The sequence below is a fragment of the Sinocyclocheilus anshuiensis genome, unplaced genomic scaffold, assembly GCF_001515605.1.
Source record: "Sinocyclocheilus anshuiensis isolate Anshui unplaced genomic scaffold, SAMN03320099.WGS_v1.1 scaffold778, whole genome shotgun sequence".
NCBI lineage: Eukaryota > Metazoa > Chordata > Actinopteri > Cypriniformes > Cyprinidae > Sinocyclocheilus > Sinocyclocheilus anshuiensis.
Window position 1 is genome coordinate 646,124 of NW_015544177.1, and position 22,442 is coordinate 668,565.

General features: G+C 37.6%; 2 protein-coding genes across 2 annotated transcripts; one reads left to right on the forward strand and one right to left on the reverse strand.

Annotated features, from left to right (window-relative positions):
• Positions 1–1,214: 1,214 nt before the first annotated feature.
• LOC107696273 (serine/threonine-protein kinase pim-3-like) lies at positions 1,215–5,228 on the reverse strand. The gene is made up of 6 exons (XM_016496552.1): positions 4,816–5,228; positions 4,448–4,557; positions 4,306–4,356; positions 3,853–4,216; positions 2,572–2,748; positions 1,215–2,410 (listed from the first exon to the last, which is right to left on the reverse strand). The coding sequence occupies exons 1-6, from the start codon at positions 4,901–4,903 to the stop codon at positions 2,241–2,243; spliced, it is 960 nt and encodes a 319-aa protein (XP_016352038.1). The 5' UTR covers positions 4,904–5,228; the 3' UTR covers positions 1,215–2,240.
• Positions 5,229–19,771: 14,543 nt separating this feature from the next.
• Positions 19,772–21,293, forward strand: LOC107696242 (kelch repeat and BTB domain-containing protein 13-like). The gene has a single exon (XM_016496497.1). It carries the CDS (start codon positions 19,777–19,779, stop codon positions 21,211–21,213), a length of 1,437 nt encoding a protein of 478 aa, XP_016351983.1. The 5' UTR covers positions 19,772–19,776; the 3' UTR covers positions 21,214–21,293.
• Positions 21,294–22,442: the final 1,149 nt, after the last annotated feature.

Below are 22,442 nucleotides of genomic sequence, written 5' to 3' on the forward strand. Positions count from 1 at the left end.
GGAAAAATGTTTGTTCATAACTTTGAGAGAACCTTGCCAGAACATTAAACAAAGTTCTGAGAACATCCCTTGTTAGCGGAGTATACTGTAATTACAAACCATGAAAGTCACAGCACAAAAAATGTGGGAAACTTTGACCTGCAGTTAGTTTTGCAACAAGTGTAAAGCGCTTGATTTATTGATCCATCAGCTGTCAACCCATTATCAAATGTATTATTATAACTCATATTATGGACTCATATGTTAACGTAAACCTGTGGTAAATTAGTTATCTTGAGTAAACTGCTCCAGTTACAATACAGGCATTATAACAGAAGTCAAGTCTTCATATCAGTCCGGCTCATATAGAATAATCTGAATGGATCTTTCCATAGAAGAGAGATAATTGTTTTGTGGAAAACTATAATTTTATTAATTTACCCCATTTTATTATTATATGTTAGTATTTAACTCATTTGCATACTGTAAGGGTCATTACGTGCCAAATATATTTAATACCTTAGTAACAGTAGGTACAATTTAATAATCTCAGGTGATTCTACATCTGAATAATGCATTACATAACAATGACTCAATAAAGCCTTATTCAGCTCTTTGACAGTAATGCTATAACGCCAATGTGTCATCACATTTCCATACTCCGTTGAATGTGGGTAATGTTAACTTCTCATCAGGATGTTTGGACTGTTCATGTAAGGGGTCAGACACACAACCTAGCTACTTCCTCATGTTCAAAATCAGATGTTGGGAATGGACTTAACCAAATTATGGAATTGCTAGAATATTAGATTTTTTTTATTTTATTTTACAAAATGTTCTAAGCCAGGGGTGCCCAAACTCAGTCCTGGAGGGCCGGTGTCCTGCAGAGTTTAGCTCCAACCCCAATTAGACACACCTGAACCAGCTAATCAAGCTCTTACTAGGCATACTAAAAACTTCCCACCAGGTGTGTTGAGGCAAGTTGGAGCTAAACTCTGCAGGACACCGGCCCTCCAGGACCGAGTTTGGGCACCCCTGTTCTAAGCTATCAGTTATGTTTCTACAAATCAATCCAATCTTACATTTATGTTCCACTATCTGTAGGGGGCAGCATCCTCCCAGTGTATAACTGCACATGAAAACATAAGTTTGTAATTTAAATGCAAGCAGACACCACAAACACTTTACATATGAAAGGAATTTATTGTGTCCAATATAAAAAAAATAAATGCTTCACCAGTTCAAAAAAAATAAAAATTCCACACTGTCACAGTGGAAAGACTAAAACACATTTTTACTTCCACTTCACATGGAGAAAAAACTGATTCTAAATTTTACACTACGTCAGAAAATGGCATCACTAAACATCTCAATCGTATATTTGTATCAGTATTAGATAGCTTTAGCATGTCTATGATCCTTTAGGTTAAACTAAAGATAAGCCCAAGAACTCTTTACATTTAATCATTTCAATTTACTTTTTGCTGATGGTATAAAATGAATAAATAAATAAATAGCCACTGAATGTGGAATGTTTGTATTGCATGAATAAATAAGATGCATGGAAGAAAATGTACATAAATACAATACAAATACTTGTATTTATTTAAAAAAAAAAGTTAAAAAAAGTCCCCCCCCAAAAAAAGAAATAAGGAAAGATAAGCGAGTCCATGAATATTGCATTGATTGTGCACATCACTCAAGTCTCTGCTAAGCAAAGTCTAAAAAGTGACATCAACAGAGATGAAGTAGTGGAAGACATTCAGAAAACAACAAAAGGGAAAACCATCGAAATAGTGAATATGAATGGCAGAGCAGCAGAGAGATACTGTTAAAGAGAGTAGTAAGTGTGTACTTCAAGTATTCGACCACTAGAGGGCGAGGGAGACCCACCACATAATTAGATACAGTCTTTGAAGGTTCCCATGAATCCAGGGGAGTTCCCCTAAAATCCATGAAAATCCACCTGGTGTCAGTCGTGACTTGAATCCCATAAAAGCAGCTTTTCAAAAAAGGCACCGAAAACTAAAAAGATAGTCTAAAATGAAAATAATGTCCAAGCTCTATAAGAGCAACCAGTAAGATCAAAGGATCACTAGCATTGCTGCTCACGCAGTCCCTACGGGTAACAACACACCCTTAGCAAGAAGAAGAATAAAAAAGACACTTATGCAACATAAACCGAAGTCCTGATAACCAACAGACTGGGAACAAGAGCAAAAAAGGTCTCAGAGTCCATTCACTCGCCGTCCCCGCATCTGTCAAAGGCTTTCTTTGCCCGATTCTGTGCTGATGGAGTGAAGTGTGATGTTGCCGCTTTCTGCTTTTGGGCTTTCCTCCATGCGCATCCACTGATGCTCAAAGATCTGCTCCAAAGTGGGCCGGTCTGAAGGTCTCAAGCAGAGGCACCATTTGATGAGCTGCTGACAGACTGATAAACAGAAAAGCAGCAAGGTTAAACTTCTCCACAAAAAGGTTTAAAAAAGAAAGACTGGACTGTTTACATTAGTTTAATCCAATTTCAGGCCAAATCAAAGGTCATTATGGGTCAATTTTGGCCCCTGGTTTGGGTATCTCCAGTTTAGAACATACCTGGAGAGACTCTTCTCCTGAAAAAGAGCCGTCCTCTCAGAATCTCCTCATCATGCTCAAACGGGATGTCACCACACACTATGTCGTACAGTAGGACGCCTAGGGACCAAACGGTTGCCGAGCGTCCGTGGTATCTGTGGTAACGTATCCACTCAGGAGGACTGTACACTCGCGTACCTACAAAATAAAACATTTGGTTTTCAATCCAGTGAGAATTAACCTTTGAGACTTACAAAACATATTTGTGGGTCAAGAACATGGACATTGCACTTTTTTTTTGTCCTGAAACCTACTCTGTGATTTTTATTTCTGGCAAAAAAAAAACACTCGTTTCATAACCACCTTGTTTTGGCATAAAAAGCGCCTATTTTGATTACACTGCAGCACTGTATAATGAGCAGCTCCAGTCAGCTGACTCTAGCAAGGGGGGTGGGGGGCGCCAGCGGTCTGGCGTTTGCACAAACTCTCCTCCCTTCTCCAGCCTCACTGTGAGCCGGAGAACGGCTCGATCCAAAAAAACAAGCAAGCTGAAACAGGAGGGCGATCTAAAAGGGAGACATTCAGGTACAAACAGTCACAAGCTATGGCAACTCCACATGCTTCCAGCATGAGTCACTAACCCCCAACAAAAGCCCCTTCACTAGGGGTGGTGTGACAGGCCCCCAAAGGCCAGGAGTCGCTTGGATACCAAACAAAAACAGGGATCTGTGATGGGATCACGTGGTGCCGCAACTCAGGTTTCACAACAAACAGATGCTACGCAGTAACAGCTGATCCTTTCCACTAACTTATCTCTCAGATTCGATTATTTAAGTTACATTAAATGAGTTTAAAAATGCAAGAATGTTGTCAAAATAACTAATTTATATATTGCATATAAATGTATATAAATATATCTCTGTTGTAAAAAGGTGAGAAAAAAAAAAGTGTAACGTCATCATTCTGTTTCATGTTTCAAATGTTGTCTTTCACTTAATTAAAATGTTAAAAGAAAAAATAAAAAAAAAAGTTTGCTGGTCTAAGATAATCTTAACAGGTCAAAGATGGTCTTCCATGGTTTCCCTAAAATAACTCTTGAAACCAAGCCAGACCAGATAAAACCATCAAAGCTGTTTTTTTCAGCAGAGGTGAGTCACTCAGTTCAGACACTTAATTCTTTTTAAATCTAATGCTAATTACTGATGGTAATTATTTTTTCAGGATTTGACAAGTACAAATATTTCAACTCATTTCATTAGAAGCGGCAGGTGCGCCAATGCAAAGCAGGAGTCAAGGACGCACCATCAAAGTCTGTGTAGACGGTGTCCTTGAGGATGGCCCCGGAGCCGAAGTCAATGAGCTTCAGGTCTCCCGTGCGTAAATCAACCAGGAGGTTCTCATCTTTGATATCCCGGTGAACCACCCCGCAGCTGTAGCAGTGCCGAACCGCCTCCAAAACCTGCCTGAAGAAGCCCCGGGCGGCGTCCTCATCCAGCGCGCCTTTCTCGGTGATGTAGTCGAATAAATCCTTCACCATCTCCGGCCGCTCCATTATAATCAGCCAGCCGTCGGCTCTCTCATACCAATCGATGAGTTTAACGACCCCCTGAAACGTACTCCCCACTTTCTTCAACAAAACAATCTCGAGTGGAACCAGCGACCCGTTCTGGAATATGAAAACGCGTGGTTTAGAAACAACCAAGCGTTTAAGAAATTCATAATCAAAATACAAAAATAAAAGGCTTGTTTACTTACAATCGTACCCCATTCGGTCACTCTCTCCTTAGCAACGTCTTTTATCGCAACCTAGAAATAAAAAGAGAAAAGCGCGCGTGTGAATGTGTGACTGGCGCCAAACGCGGCCATGTGCTGCCACCAAAACAAAGCCAGCGATTACCGGCAACGCGTCTGAGATCCGAGTACCGGCGTACACCGTCCCAAACCCGCCGCTTCCCAGCACCGAACCCACATGATAAACCTTCTCAAACGGCTCCCTTTCGGTCTTGGCTGTAAAACGAAGGAGAAAAAGCAGTAGAAGTCAGTACGTTGGTATAACAACGTGATTTAAACCGAATGTGTACAACACACGGTTGGCAACAAAATGGCTCCATACACAGGTAACGAACAGGCGCGTCCCGATTAAGCGGCTAGTCACGTATGGAAAATTAGGAGTAGCTAAATAGCGGAGTAAGGGCACGCGATTAAATGCGACATGAAAAATTGATATCGTTATGAAATTGAAGAACGACGTCTAAGTTAACTTACCTGCTTGAAGTTGAATTTTCACCGGCAAGTGGTCGATGTTGGTTGTGTTGCAAATATGAGAAAAAGATCCAAACTTGGACAGTAACATTTTTTGTCGTCTTCTCAAAAAGATTCTCAGTCTTTAAGATGCTTAACTGTGCCTCGGACGGGAAAACACCGGCACTCCGTCCTTCACCGAGAACACCGAATTCCCTTCAAAAATGTAGCTATTTAGGAGAGGGACTCTGCACGAAAATCCCACGAGCGAGCGCAAACGATTCCGATTCCTCGTCTACAAAGGTGTCAGGCTCCGGTAATTATTCACAAATGTCCCCACGCACCCATAGTGAGAGAGAACTACACACGTTTGCGCTTTTGCGTCTGGTCGGTGCGCTCGGCTGATGTGTCTGTGTGTGTGAGAGCGAGGAGACCGTATTAACTCTTAATTCTCGTGTTTGGGCGCTGGACGCGTTGCACAGATCCCTCCGCGACGGATAGACGCACTACAGTCAGATTAAACGCACACACACACACTTCTCAAAATTCTTTCGCGGTTCAAGAAGAAGAAATACTGAGTGATAAAATCTAGAATTACACTGTAACGTTAAATGTATAAGCATTCATCAGCAGTGATAAGTAGTGCGTTGGTGAATAGTGCGAGACGCCGATGGATACCTCGTCTGAGAGCTTTGCGCTTAGGCTACATAAGACCAACCACGTTGCACAGTTGTATAATTGCGCTGTGAATAATTGGAGAAATATTGCTGGGCTGTGCCTGTCTAATAATAATAATAATGCGTTTTACAACATATATTAATAATATTATTATAAATATTAATAAAGCACATTATTATTATAATTATTATTATTACTATTGTCTTTCTGTCTATCCTTGCTGGACTGCATCTGTCAAAAAATACATATATATAAACGTGTATTATGTGTATATATGCATGTGTGTTATTAGCAACACATTTGTATATGTAGGCTATGTGTGTTATTAACAACAAATATAAAAACAAATATAAAAACCTAATTAACAATAATGAATATTAATAAAGATCTATCTATCCATCCATCCTTGTGTGAATCCCGTATTATAATTGCACTGTGGAGTAATATGCCTGCCTGTCAGGAAAATAATAACATATTTAATATTATAGTAATAATGTATTATTAGCAGCAACAAATGATCTTTTAAAACACATTATTATTATTATTATTATTATTATTATTGACTAGTTAGAGTAATATTGCTGGGTTGCACAATAATCTGTCTGTCTGTCTGTCCTTGTGTGAAGCCCTAAGTATGTGTCTGTGTATAATAAATAAATAAAATATAGTCATACAGTTCAGCTGTACATTATAGATATAGCATCTGGTGGGGGCATTGAAAGCCACAAAGTAGACTCCGTTGTATACCTCATCTAGTTTCAGTTCTATGATTCATAATGAATGATCATATAGGCTAACTGCATGGTGAAACATCATAAAGTATTTAGTACTCTATGGATATAGAGTATAAGATTATATGACAGCCTAAAATAATCATGCAGATCCTTATCAAGCATATGACTGAAGCTTTACAGATTTATTTTCTGGGATTATCTCTTGGTCCAGATCAATCCTCATCATTTCGCTCATCTAAGAAGCTAATTTGGAAAGAGGCTGATGGAAGTACGCAGACAGGATGTCTCAAAGACAGGGAGACAAGGTAAACAGTGATCCCCTGCTGTGATAGAGGATGAACGTTGTTATGAAAATTCATATGATAAGACAGCCTCTGCAAACAGACTCCCTTCATTTCCAGCTGTGCACCCCAGACCCATTAGACACTGATATTAAAGTCAAATCGATGCTTAGCCTTTACATAAAATGTCTCAAAAATAATAACTACATCCCAGACCAAGATGAATCAAATGTACAATTACACATAAATTCCAACTGCACTTTATGTAAAGTGTCACAAATGGCTACTAAGAATAAAACGTAATGAGTCATGACTGAACATCTTACACCTGACAGTGAATGTGCAACATTCACTCTATTGTTACTTGTCATTCTTCTCTTATTTTCCTACAAAAAAGAACATCCTCACTTTCATCTCATGCCAGATTCATTAGGTCATACCTGAGAAGGACATCAAGGTTTTGAGGAGCATTTATGAGACACACTGAAGCAATCAGGAGGGAAATCCCTCAAGCTTTTCAGCAGTTACCTGATGTAAGGCCAAAGCACATGTGTCCAAATTAACAAAAAGCTTCTACGGACCCCCAGTGTGTGATTTAGTTGGTGAGTTTACATTCACACTCGATTATTCCTAACATCCTAGCATTTCTGTTGAACCATAGTAAATTAAATTCAAATCTCACAACTATACTGGACTATTGTTGGCGGCTGGTCTGTCTGTCATAATGACCTCTGTCTGACGTATTCCTGAAGAAAATGTGATAACCTGTAGCAAAAGTGGCTTTATGCAGCTTTACACGTCTAATCGGACTGATCACAAAGACCCCCACTGTTTTCACTGACAAGAGGCTTATAGTGCACAGCTCTGAATCCTCTTCAGAGGTTATCTGGAGGGCAGGGTTAGACAATCACTTACCTTTTCATTGGGCTGCAACATGGTCAAATCCAAAGCATATTCAAAGAGGGGAAATATAATCACCTATTACATGTATTAGTTGAAATATACCTATTCCAAACCACATGCTGTCCTTGACTTGTTCAAAACCTGAAAATAAATGTATATGCATTTTCATATAGATATTGCCATTACGTATTAATTTTTTGGGGGAAAAATTACATTTATATGTTTGATGCTTGCAGCAATTTTGAAAATATGTATTGTGTGTGATTTATTTAAAGAAACTAGGACTGTCAATCAATTAAAAGATGAAATTAATTTATTTGCCAATTAATTCACTTCCATTAATTATTGAAATTAAAATTAATGACATGTTGGCTCTTAAACTGTATTAATTTCTCAAATACGTTGGCTATATAATTATGTGTCAATACATTAACTTATTCCATTAATTATTTAAATTAATCAAAATTAATATCATGTAGCCTCTCAAAAATGTATTAATTTCCCAAATATGTTTGACTATATAATTCTGAAATATATATTGTGTGACAAGTTTTGTTATTTATTTGTTGAAACTAGAGCCGTAAAATTATTAAAACGTAGTTACACATGTAAATGTAAATTAAACTGTTAATTAATGAACTTACTCAATAAATGATTGAAATTAATCATAATTTGTAAAAAATAAAATTGATTACTTTCCCAAATACTTTAAAAAATAATATATATTATTTTGAAATATATATTGTGCGACAAATTTTGCATTTATTTATAGAAACTAAAGCAGCAGTTTATATAAAAAGTGTAATTAATTATGTGTTTAAATTAATTAACATATAGCATTTAATCTAATTAATCACATAATGGCATAACGTGTACCAATATTTGTTAAAGGGGTCATATGACGTTGCTAAAAAGAACATTATTTTGTGTATTTGGTGTAATGCAATGTGTTTATGCGGTTTAAGGTTCAAAAAACACATTATTTTCCACATACTGTACATTATTGTTTCTCCTCTATGCCCCTGCCTTTCTGAAACGCGTCGATTTTTACAAAGCTCATCGTTCTGAAAAGCGAGGTGTGCTCTGATTGGCCAGCTATCCAGTGCGTTGTGATTGGCCGAATACCTGAAGCGTGTGACGGAAATGTTACGCCCCTTACCATACTGTGATGCCGTGTGTGCGACGAGCGCCTGTGCGTCGGTGATGCGCGTGTGCCTGTGATGCACGACGAGACAAAACCAGTAAAACCCATTATAAATGAGGCATTTGTTGCATTCAGTGGGGGACATAATTATTAGCCAGGTGGGCTGGGAGCATTAAATTAGGGTTTTTAATCTCCATGGATTAGAGCATTCTATGAAAATGGTCCAATCAGATGACATATGGGTGGGAAGCGTAGGGTAACAAATAGACAGTATGCTCGAGTGCAGCATTACAGCGTATTACACCTAAAGCATAAATGAAATTAAACCCTATAGAGGGTCAGTCTGTATACTTCCTGTTGGCACATCAGAGGTTAGCACAAGGTCAGACAGCTTTCTGTGAACACACATTCTTGATTTCTACCAAATCCTGGCACTTTTTTAGTGGGAGTGCATCATTCATAAAGGATCACCACGGCCAGTTGGCAAACACAACACAAGCAAAATGCAAATGGTGTCACTTGGACCTTGAAACATGTCGAGCTGTGACTTTTCAGTGAATGTAATCCAAATATCTGTTTTAGAAAGGGTTGAGTATTATCAAGACTTCATGAGAAAACTTTAGTCAGTTTAGTTTGCATCATATTAAACCAATATTTGTTATACCACTCATTTACTGCTTAAAGGGATAGTTCACCCAAAAATGAAAATTCTGTCATTAATTATTCACCTTCATGTCACTCCAAACCCACAAGACCTTCATTCAACTTCGGAACACAAATTAAGATATTTTTGATGAAATCAAGAGAGCTTTCTGACCCTGCATAGACAGCAATGTAACTACCACGTTCAAGGCCCAGAAAGGTAGTAAGGACATTGATAAAATAGTCCATGTGACATCAGTGGTTCAACCGTAATGTTATGAAGCTACGACAATTCTCTTTGTGTGCAAAGAAAACAAAAATAATGACTTTATTCAACAATTTCTTCTCTTCCGTGTCAGTCTTCGACACGCGTTCATGACAGTACCACGACTCATGCGTGTGGTGCTGCTGACGCAGGAGATGGTGTTCTGACATAGAACATGCATGCGCTGCGCCTTGTTTAAAAGCAGAGGAATGCACACGCAAGCATCGTGGTACTGTCGTGAACGTGCGGTGAAGACTGACACGGAAGAGAAGAAATTGTTGAATAAAGTCGTTATTTTTGTCCTTACTACCTTTCTGGGCCTTGAATGTGGTAATTACGTTGCTGTCTATGCAGGGTCAGAAAGCTCTCTGATTTCATCAAAAATATCTTAAGTTGTGTTCCGAAGATGAACGAAGTCTTACGGGTTTGGAACGACATAAGGATGAGTAATTAATGACCGAATATTAATTTTTGGGTGCACTAGCCCTTTAAGTTATTAAATCCTTTTTACATTCCATTCCATTACACAACTGTTCAAAAGTTTGGAGTCAGTATAGGGTTTTTTTTTTTTTTCCAATGAGGATGCAATAAAATGACACAGTAAAGACTTTTTCAAGAAAAATCTATTTCAAATAAACTTTCTATTCATCTAAGATTCCTGAAAAAGTATAATGGTTTCCATCAAAATATAAAAAAATATTAATACAAAATATTATGAAATGATTCTTTAGCACCAACTCAGCATTTTAGAATGATTTATGATGGATCATGTGATACTGAAAACTGGAGTAATGATGCTGAAAATTCAGCTTTGCATCATATAAGTTACATTTTAAAATATGTTAAAATAGAAAACAGCTATTTTAAATTGTAATAACATTTCACAATATTGTATTTTTTAAGTCTCATGGGAGACTACTTTAAAAAATATAAATAAAAAAAAATTAAGATTTTTTTAAAATTCTCTTAACATTCTCTGCCTTCTGACTTCATCATATAGTAACTTTTTCATAAATTAATCCTGAAAGTTTTTTGTCCTGTTTCCCTCTGAAATACATCACAGCAAATGAGTTGTGATGATTCATAATGACTTTAAAAGAATGACAAGCTTTTGTTGTATGTTAAAGAGCAGTGTGAACATACTTCAAAAAGTCTTATTTTGCGTTCCACACAACATGGACATGAGGGCGAGTAAATGCTGAACTATTCCCTTAGGTTCTCCTTTGTAAGGTCCCTGCTGCTTTAGCAGTGTCATATAAGTTACATCAACCCACCTTAATGGGGAAATCTGTTGAGTCATGAGAATATGACACCAAAAATTATTTATTTTAAAGTTTCCTGTCCAACGTTCGCTAGTTTTTGCCCCGAAATTAGCAGTTGTGTTTTTGTCGTTGCCATGTAAAGAGAGAGTTTATCACCTAACCATCTTCTCTCAGCACCTGCAAAGAGTTAGGACATCAAAGCCTCCGCTAGCATGCAAGTATCCTGGAGCCCCGCCCCCAGCCTTAGCTGTTGCTCCTCATGTTATTGTTTTGACTGAGGGCAGTAGTCACATGACCCTGCAGTGTTATGACTGGGGGCTGTGGAATGTAGGTCACTCCAAGCTCTCCCAAAAGAACGCTCGGCCCGCTTTTATGACAGTCCCACTCTGAGCACACTTTCTTTTATCTCATTCCCCAGAAGGATGGATGTATCTGCTCATATATCACATGGCTGAGGATGAAGGGAGCATAGAAGGGGAAACATGCATTGCAAGCCATTTCTGGGAGCTGATCTATAGACTAAAAGAGAGAATCATTTACAGTGTTAACTGGTAACAAATAGTAGGAGACCGTTCTGCCTAAAATTGCCACTGTAATATATTACAAATCTGAGTTTTTGAGAGTGATGAGTTTTTCTATAGCTCTATAAGCGTTTTTTTATTTTTTATTTATTATGCCATTTATTATGGTTGCACAATATCGGTACCATATCGGTTATTAGATGCTTTTTTAGTTTATTGCTATCAGTCAATTGGTCGATATGTAATATTTTTTCTTTTTTATGTTTAGAATGCATGTGCTGTGATCTATCAGTCACTTAGCCCTTAAAAACAATAATAATTTAATAACACTGTTAAATCTTTGCAAATATCAAAATGAATATCCATTTTTCATACATTAAAATGTTGTGATGCCTGATTTTAGTTTTTAGTGTTTTATTTTTAATTTATTGGGATTAAATAGTATAGATTTTTGATATAGGCACTTTATCGGTTATTGACCATAGCATGATAATAATTATCAGTTAACCGATATCAGTCAGAATCAATATTTCCACATTCCTAATATGTTTCTACAGATATCATCATATTAGAATGATTTAAGGATCATGCACTGAAGACTGGAGCAATGATGCTTAAAATTCAGCTTTGCCATCACAGCAATAACTTAGATTGTAAAATATATTCAAATAGAAAACACCTATTTTTACATATAATAATATTTAAAAATTTTTGATTAAATGAATACAGCCTTGGTGAGCATAAGAGACAAAAATGTTTACAAAATCTAACCGAACCCAAACTATTGAACAGTAGTGTACATGTTATTTTCTTATTTTCAGTGTATGTTTTTTTTTAAAGAGAACAATTCTCTTAATCTTTCAGCAAAGTAACATGACTTTCCTTTTTGCGTGACATCATAATATAAAGACTTTTTCATAATTTAATCAATCCTGAAAGTTTTTTGAATTGACTCCCTCCTCAATTGACTTGACTCACACCAGCCAATGAAAATGCTCTTTCACACACTGATGCTCAATGGCCTGAAGCATCTGGTATCTGAGAGTCACTGATTCTTTGGATTTAGCCCTTAATTTAACTGTCAGTCAATTTGACAGTCACATCTAGAGTGCTTCTACTACCTCCCATCATCCTCAGCCCACCCCAAAACACTATGCCAGGGTGACAGCTCATTATTTATAATGCACATAACATATGGCCACAGAGAGTAAACAAAAGAGGTAGTAAACAATATATATGAGAATGTGTGTATCGGGACGTGCTGTTGTTTTTTTAATGCATGCCATTGGGGATGAATCTCTTTAAAAATGAATGAATTGTGTATTTGCATCCTCCAGAGTGGTACAATTAACAATTGTTGTCAGACTGACATGGAGGAAATCAATTCTATTGACACTAGTAGTGTGGATGTATAAACAAAGAGGAGTTTTATTACTTTCACAAGACATTTACACTGCCAGACAGATTTTGACACACCTCTACATTCTTTATTATTACACATTGTAAAATAATAGTTGTCAATAAAATATGTATAGAAATTATGTAGTAACCAAACCATCCTGGTGCATCCTGGTATGCTTTTAAATATGATTGAGCTAGTTTCCATGTATGGATATTTGTGGTAGACTAGTCCATCAACTAAAATGGAAATATGTACATGAACATTTGTGTATAAACAATTTTTAAACATTTAAGCATTCATCTTCTGGCAGTTTAATTGAAATTGTATGTACAGATTGTATGTTATATTATATAAGATTGTAAGATTATTGGAGTATGTTTTACAACATACAAAATAGTACTCTTTTTATTTCAAAATTTGACATTTCATTCTACTGTATGTGTTGCTTGCCATTTCTTTGTAATTATTGTTAAATTTACTTTAAGCATATACGTTCTGGCAATATACTTGAAATTGTGTTAATTTATTTATATAAAAAAAGAAATAAACATTTATAATTTAAGCATATGAGTTCTGGCAATATACTTAAAATTGTACTAATTTATTTATTTAAACTGTGAAAAAATCTAATTGATTGATTGATTTTTTTTTTTAATTGAAAAAAAAAAACTTGTATCATTTAAGCATGCAAGTTCTGACAATATACATGAAATTTTATTTATTTATTTAAATTTCGGGGAGGGGGGGCGGGTATAACTTTATAACTTAGAGTTAAGTTCTGGTGATATAATGGAAAGATTTATTTATGTATTTATTTATTTATTTATTTATTTATTTATATTTCATTTCATTTCTTTTGGGGGACAAAATCCCCATTTTGTTTTTTTTTATTTATTTATAGAAACTGTTCTTTAGTGGTGGGAGGGAGTCAGGCATAGATTTTTTTGGCCATTATGAAGACCCCGAGGGCGTCTCCCACTGTCATCTGCTTGTCACTCCAAAACGCCAGTCAAGAAGATGGAAATTAAAAAGCGACCCACTGTTTAGTTCCTCTGCTAATCAATGGAGAAATTAGCACAGTCATCAAGGGTCCATGATTGTGGCTTTGTTTCGTTAATTAAAAAGCTAGAATGATTAACTCTTGAGCATTTAAGGGGTGTAATTTCACAAATGAGCAAAATTAGAATAAGGAACAGACAGTTAATCCTCAGAAGAACCTTGCATAAACAATGTTTAGCCATAGACCTAATGTAAAGAAGCTGTCAAATGCTGTATTGACTTTGTAGGTGCCCAGAAATACTAGATCTGAGTATTTGGGCTGCTTAACATTCATTCAGAGGTCACTTGTGAAGAAAAGCAGGTGGCAGCGTTACTCATACGGAACGCCAGAAACACATGCAGTCATGTTTCAAGTGCCCTGCCAAATGTGCTTTGTAGGTCTTGCTGTTGTGGACTGAATGTACACATCTTCTTTACCGTTGGCAGAGCATTCATTCTACCCTCTTTGTAGTGGGCTGTGGAAGTCAAAAACTCCTTTATGCAGCTGGGAATCAAACTGACACAACAGTTTGATGTGGTTTGGTTCCTGCGGAGGTCCCAGCATGTGTTTTGGTAGGGAACAACAACACACGATCTCTCGTATTGTTAGAGCGCTTCACCTTCTATCTTTATATCCTCCCACACACTTCCTTTAAAGTGTTCTAAGCTTGTGCTTTCTTTGGATGTGTGCGCTCCTTTCTTTTACGCCGTAGTAGATGTGGTTTTTAATTGTGATCGATTTGTTTTTGATTGAGGTGAGTTTTTGGTAAATCTTTGATCTTATTTTTTTTGTACTTCAGTCAGTGTGCTTTTGTAACATCAAGCCGGTTGCACAACGCACTCGATTGAACCTTTTCACCCTTTCTCTTTCTCTGAAGAAGTCAGACACACTTCTCTCAATTCACTCCTACACTTCCATTCACTTCCTCCGCTCTCAGATCAAATTATAGGATTCAATGAGATGCCTGACTCAGCTATTGTAACCCCCACAAAGAAGATATTTCAAGCTCCTTTCTTTAGGTTGCCTTCCTCGCTTTCTTATTTATTAGATAAAACAAGCTGTAAGTGAAAGAGAAAGACAAAACCTAATATTAAATAGTAGCACTGCTCTAAAAAATAGTTTGGTTTCCAACACTTAAAGCATTAGTTCACTCAAAAATGAAACTTATAACCAACATGTTGTTCCAAACCTATATGATTTTATTTCTGAATATAATGGCTTATATGGAATATAATCAAAGCAATCCAAAAAGTCATATGGACTTCTTTTATGAAGCTTTTGTGTCCTTTTTAAATTTTTAAAGCTCCTCATGTTTTGAAATTGCATGGATAAGTGCAACCAGCACATTTTTTCAAAATATTTTCTTTGTGTCCCACAGAAGACAGTAAACTATGGAACAACATAAGGGTGAGTAAATGATGACAGAATGATAATTTTTCTGTGAAATATCCCTTTAAGTCTTGTACATGTGACTCCACTGAGAGAAAAGGGGAATAAACAACAGAATGGGAATTTTCTGGATCTGTCTGGTACATTCGCTGCAGGCTTTCATAATAGCCAACTTACACAATGAGGTTACAAAACTGAACACAATCCTGCCCAAAACCTGTTACCTAGTCCTGCTCCCGCTGGATTTGCCATCACATGATCAAAACAAAGAGATCACATGGTCCAGCACATGGCTCACCATGACTCAGCACGGGGAACATAAACACATGCTGACCTTTTCACTTGTTATGGTTAGAAATCAAGCTGTTCCCTTTGTTTCACTAATATGTTATCATACACTTAGCTCACATTAGTTGAAGCATGTGAGGTTAATTTTAGCCTGTGATTCTAATCGTGTCTTTTGCAGCCAAGCTTGTCCATCCTATAGATCATTTTCATCACCAATAGTTGAATGAGTAACACAGGTCACATAGATCAAGTGTCTCCACTGCCCTCATCACGTGTGGCCATTTAAAGTGCAAAATCACATTACAAGCAGCTGTGAAGTACTAGGACATGTGAGTGTGGTTATACTCAGCATCCCGTGTGTGTGTGTCAAAGTTCAACAGTCACGCAGACACTATTAGTGCTATAAGCGTTTAGGCAGACTGGGGTTGGATTCTTGACGCTCAAGACAGACAAGGCAGAGTCAGACGGTACGGTTTCCATAGTAACGCCATGAGGGCGCCCACCGAGCCCCTGTGTCTAGGTGTGTGTAGATAATGAATCTGAGCACTCTGGGTAACCCAGGTTGATCTCTCACAGAGATATGAAAGCCTCGCAGCATGACCACTGACCTGCAATTACCTCATAACTTGCACTGCAGGAGGGTTAATTACCTTTTATTAAAGCAGAGAGTGGACCCGTGTTGGGATGTATTCTGCTGTGTCTGATCTACTGTGATAGAGAGCTAAACCTGAACAAAACATTAATGAACCATTCTGATGAAGAGTTCAAGATGGACTCACAATAGTAAAGCAAACTAAAATTTTTCTTTAATTGATTGGTTCAGTAATACGGATCCCTGGACATGACATGCAGGAAAAAAAAAATTATATCGTGGCCACAAATGAACAATTCGTTCCCATGACATACTAATATCTAAGCATGATTTACTAATTCTTTCTCTCGTTTTAAGTCAATCGTGAGCACAATTTACTAATTCGTTAACTCATTTTAGTAAAACCATTAGTACATTTTACTAAATCCTGTCCACAATTTCAAAAATCCTGTCTCATCGTCCTTTATGCGTAGTGAGAAAACTATTGCTGCTGTTATGAATAAAGTATGACAGGACTGTAATGGGTATATAGTCTGTTCACAAAGAAGGTACAACAGGCTATTCACAGATCTTTCAACGAACATTTGCATAAAACAAATTACTGGCCTAAAACGTGCTCACGATTTACTTAAAATGAGGTAACAAATTAGTAAATTGTGCACACAGTGTGCTTAAAACGAGGTAACGAATTACTATATTGTGCTCACAATTTACTTAAATCGTGCTGACGTATTAGAAAGTCGTAGGAAGAATTGTTAATTCGTGGCCACGATATAATTATTATTATTATTTTCCCCCATGTCATGTCTGGGGCTTCGTACAGTAGTCAATCATCTGAGCAACTGCTTCAGTCACAAGACTTGTTGAGGCAAAGACACATGACTCTTTTGACAGTACCGTTTCTAGGCATAGGCAAGCTAGGCGGTGGCCTAGGGCAGGGGTTCCCAAACTTTACAGCCCATGACCCCCAAAATAACAGTGCCAGTACCTCGGGACCCCCACTTTCCTCTGAGGTGGTTAAATGTCGGTGCACATGCACTTATAGCATAATGACAACACAAAGGAACACAACAGTCTAAGAACAATAATATTATTTTATTGTAATCTACTCATTACTTACATTTCAACATTAATCTTACCTAATTAGTTGGGTGGGCAACATGCTGGAGTACAAAACTCCACGTTGGTGTTTTATTTTTAATTCAACTTTTTTATTTATTAAACATGCTGGAGTACAAAACTCCACGTTGGTGTTTTATTTTTAATTCAACTTTTTTATTTATTAATTTTAATTAAATGTTTATTTATGGGTAAAATATGCTATTTCTAATCCTATAAAAAATTATTTGATTTCTGGAAATCATCTTGTGACCCCTCATTGTGTATGCAACCCCTAGGGCACCACCAGTAGGAGGGGGCGCCAATGAGCGCAAGTACTGGCACTACATTTTAGCAGGGTTGTGATAAAGAGTGGCACGGGCTAACCAGAAATATGATTACCACCCCCACTGGATCCCCCAACATCATTGGGCTAGAGTACTGTCAATCTGACAATGCCTGTATGCCATTGAATCAGAGCGCTGTCAATTGCTGCCGGATTGTCGCATGCAAAGTTTGCATTTGGAGCGCTCAACAACACTTTTAGATCAATGGGTTCTGTCAGTGCTTTGGCAAAGTAACGCTTTTTTTTTTGCCATGCAATAAAGCTAAGTTCAAAGGACAATTTAAAATACATTAAAAAGTGCACAAAATGAGTATTTTGTTAAGGCAGTATTTGTGGCAGTCGAGAAATCATGCTGCAAAATTGGTCCAAATTGTGTGTGTTTTTGCGCCAATGCATTATTAAGGGATCAGTGTGTTGTGTAATATTCCCATATAAAACTTTAACGGCCAATTAAAAGATGGACAATTGACCCTTTGCCCCCCTAGTTATTCTTGCTACGTCCGACAAGCCATGGTGTTTTTACGCCACACATCATGTTATCACACAGTGAAATATACATTGCAGAGCAAAGAGGACACCAACAATGTGCCAACAGACAAGACAGAGCAGGTTACTTCGGGTATGAAACAAAGTCTCAGCTTTCAGATTTTGACATTTTTTAATAAATTCAAACTATAAACACCATTTTGTGGCTCTTTAATGTGTCATGTCAGATCGCTGTAGCACCTCAGTTCAAGCAGCACGTGAACCGATCATCACTTCCTCTTTACTAGTTGTAGAACAGAATAAACATGAATGAACATCATAAGGTATCTTGTTTCAAAAGCAGTGGTGGACGAAGTACACAAATCAAGTACTTGAGTAGAAGTACAGATATGTATGATAAAATATTACTCCAGTAAAAGTATAAGTACTGCTTTTTCAATTTTCCTCGGGTGAAAGTACAAAAGTACTCAATTTTTTATGTACTTAAGTAAAAAAGTACTGATAGATCGATTTATTTTGCAATTTTATCTATGCTACTTAATTTAATGTTATATTAGCACATATTTTTTATAATCCTACTGCTCAAAATACATGGGATTTTCCCCAGAGGGCATCACTTCCCACTTTGATAATTACTGTAGTTCCCATGTTCTGAACATCACATCCTTTCTTTTTGCCTCAGATGTAATCTATCTAGCTGGTTGAATAAAAATATTAGGACTTTATATCTAAACATTACCTCAACTTAGCACCAGCAAGCTTGACAGTTTTGACCTAAATATGATTTTGAGTTTCAATAATTAATCCTAAAATTCGAAATTAGTTAGCTCGTTCTAACACGCCCCCATATGTCTACGACACGATGTGGGAAGATTTGCATAACGCCACCCAAATGTTCACGCAAAGAAAGAAGGCATAACTTTTATGACCCCTTTAAAAGGTTCATTGAAAAGAATCAGTTCGTTCTTGAATCAGACACCGCTTCTGCGTGTCGGAGCACGTGATATATTATAAGGAGTACGATATGTTTTATAAAATGTAGTGAAGTAAAAAGTACGATCTTATGCTTTGGAATGTAGTGAAGTAAAATAAAAGTTACTCAAAATAAAACTACTCCAGTAAAGTACAGATACTTGAAAAATTAACAAGTACAGTAACGAAGTTACTGTCTACCACTGTTCAAAAGCGGAAAGACATCATTACACACCATTTTTCAAGTTCTAGTCCACCGATTTTAATCTACTCTCCTGTCTGGTTTGTTTGCTGGACAAAATGGCAGATTCGCCATTATGATTGATCAGATCACCTGTCAATGAAAACTCCCGGCAAAGGGTCAATTGGGTTATGATATTCTCTCAATGTGGCACAGATACCTCCTTCAACGTAAGACAATGGTATTTAAGTTGGGATTTACGTTTATTTTATCATCGGTCTGATGTCTTTAAATATCCAGTTGCAAGAATTTGAGGCATCATTCACGTATTTTTATTACAAACTGTGTCTTAGCAAGCACTTCTAATATCCCTTCTAATAAAACTCAAAGAATCTAGAAACTTGAGTTAATTGAATTGTTGGATACAATGACACTGCCGCCAGCAAGAACAAGCAACCAATAAGCACAATTAATCACAGATGTAATGTAATTCATATCATTGACCTTAAAGTGTTATGAGTAAATATGTTATTCCTCATTCAAGCCATTGCTCATATCTGTTTAATGTCTGTCATGAGGCACTGTTGCTATCTATAGGCAGTGCTATCTTAGTAACAAAACCGGACCCCAGCACATCATGCGCCAGCTGGAGGGAGGACAGTTTTGTTAACTGACACACGAGGGACATTTCAGTGTAAATGCCAGGGTAAGGTTAGAGTTTTGATGGATATTTTGTAGACAATTCCTCACCGTTAAAGTTAAATGTCTTACAATGGCTTTTCAGCAACGGTGAGTATGTATAAACTAAGAGCACAAGACAAATTATCAAGCAGGCTGCTAGACATGGACATTGTCAAGGTAAGAGTTGGAGACAGTGTCTTTGAAACAAACAAATCTCTACTGTTAGGAGAATGTGAATACTTCAGGGCACTTTACAGATCGGGGATGGTAGAGTGCCATCAAGAAGAGATTCACGTGAGGAACCTCAAAGCTCAAGGGTTCCTAATCATGCTGGCCGTGGCCAATGGTGAGAGACCCATTCTGAATGATGAAGAGATTTTGGAAGCCATTGAATGTGCTGCTTTCTTCCAGGCCGAATATCTTGCAAGGCATCTTCAGGATCTTCTCAACTCCAACAACTGCCTGCTCATGTACCAAGCTTCAGCCACCTTTGGCTTATTGGGACTCCATGAGATGTCAGCTCAGTTCATTCGCAATATGTACCGTGACCTGCAAGAGGACTTGAAGAAACTTCCTCAGGAGCTGGCTGAACATGTGGAGTCTTTGGTTCCTAGTGCGTTTGTGGCTGTGGGTTCACACTCCACTTGCTCTGTGGATGAGCTTCCTCTTGCCGCCACAAGGACAGTATGTTACCTTGATGAGTATGATGAAGAATGGAAGGTCCTCACTGCTTTGCCAATGGAGGCTAGCACCTCTCTGGCTGCTTTGACCGTTTTGGACAACCGACTCTACGTTGTTGGAGGTGTGCACGGTGTTGACAAGAGGCCCGTTGATGCTAGCTTTTGCTATGATGTTGTCACCAACACCTGGAGTTTGCTGCCAGGTCCCAGACAGCCACGGTACAACTTCACCCTAATTGGGATAGAAAGTTGCCTCTATGCCATCGGAGGAGAGTCTGGAAGAACCACCATGTCCTCAGTTGAGATATATAACGTTGTCACAAAGGAGTGGACATTCGCAGCACCATTACCTCGACCGGTCGCTGGGGTCGCATGCACCAAAGCCATGAGCCGAATTTTTGTGTGTCTGTGGAAGCCGATGGAGACTAATCAAATCTATGAATACATCCCAAACCAGGATATGTGGGTTCTGGTGAGTACACTTCTGAAGCACCAGAGCTACGGACACTGCATGGTGGCCCACAGGGACAACCTCTACGTCATTCGCAACGGTCCCCAAGATGACTTCCTGCGCTGTTTGATGGACTGCTACAACATCACCACCGGACAGTGGACGTCAATGCCTGGGCACTATGGCAACAGCAAAGGGGCACTGTTCACCGCTGTAGTGAGAGGAGACTCTGTGTTCACGCTGAACCGCACCATGACTCTGGAGTACACCATCACAGGGAACATGTGGAAACCTTTTAAGCAGGTGAAGGGTTTTCCTAGGAATGGATCTGTGTGGACATTTCTACTCAGGATACCAAAGGAGAGGAAAGAAGTGACAGTGTCTTAAATGGACAGAACCTTATTAGCAATATTAGTGGCTAATACATTTGTATACTGTTTTTATCCCATTCACAGTGAACATGAATTTTCGGCACAAGATTTTTAAAAACAAAACAATTTATCCCTATGGCTTTCACAACAAAAAGTCACAAAAGAGTGCAAAAACTCACATTGTAGGATGAATTCAATACAATAGCTCGTGGTAAAGTTTACTTGGAAAATGATGACTCATGGTCAATTTCTCTTGGAAATTATACTGGCAAGCTGTGTGGAAATGTTTGCTGACACTCTTGGGTGCCTTATTAAATGTTAAAATGGGTCACAATGTAGCTCCATTGTGTTGAATTCACCCGCCCTGATATTCAGTAAACTATTTCCTTTTGTGTTTTACATTAGAAACCCATATGGGTTTGAAACAACATGAGGTTAAATAAACAAAAACAACATTTTAATTTCTCTTTAAATCCTTATTGTCAGATGAGTTGCGTTTAGAATTAGAAATACAATATTTTCTCAGAGAATGAAAAATTGTTAGCAGTTTTCATCATCTCTTATTGTAAATAGACTTTTTTGTTTTATTATGTCTTTGCTTTCTGTGCTCATCTCATATCACAAGATTGTATTATTGGTTTATCTCTTTTTGGCATGTTTATATATGAAATGTTATTTGGCAGAAAGGCACCTTGCATCTTGAAATGCATTTACGGACAGTTCTTTCAGAGCATGATTGTGCCGTCGCCAAGTCTAAAGGGGCAGAATTCAGATGCTTGTCAGATCAATGTGACATTTTGCTTGTGTCATGCTCTTAAAACTACCCTAGGTGACACTTTAATTCAACAGTCAAGTGAAAGGTTGAGCTCTTTAAGAGTGATGTTCTTTACTTAAGACAGATTAGTATTTCATATCATTTTGACTGACACATTGACCGACACCACATAGACTTGATTCTTATGATCTGCTTAGACCATTTCCTTATGTAATGTGATGTTCTAATAAAATATTAATTTCTGTTTGTTTCCAATGAGAAAATTATTGTTGTGGAGAATGTGGACTTACTCAAGACTCTGAAGGGCTTTTGATAGGATTAAATTGCATTGCATAAGCACCATTGCTTAGTTTACAATCGTATTTCCTCTGACTATTTAGTGCCATAATTTGTAAACATTTTATGGTGACTATCAAAGGAGGGCATAACAATTTTGGGTAAACTCAGCAGGCTTTTTATCTACTGCAGTG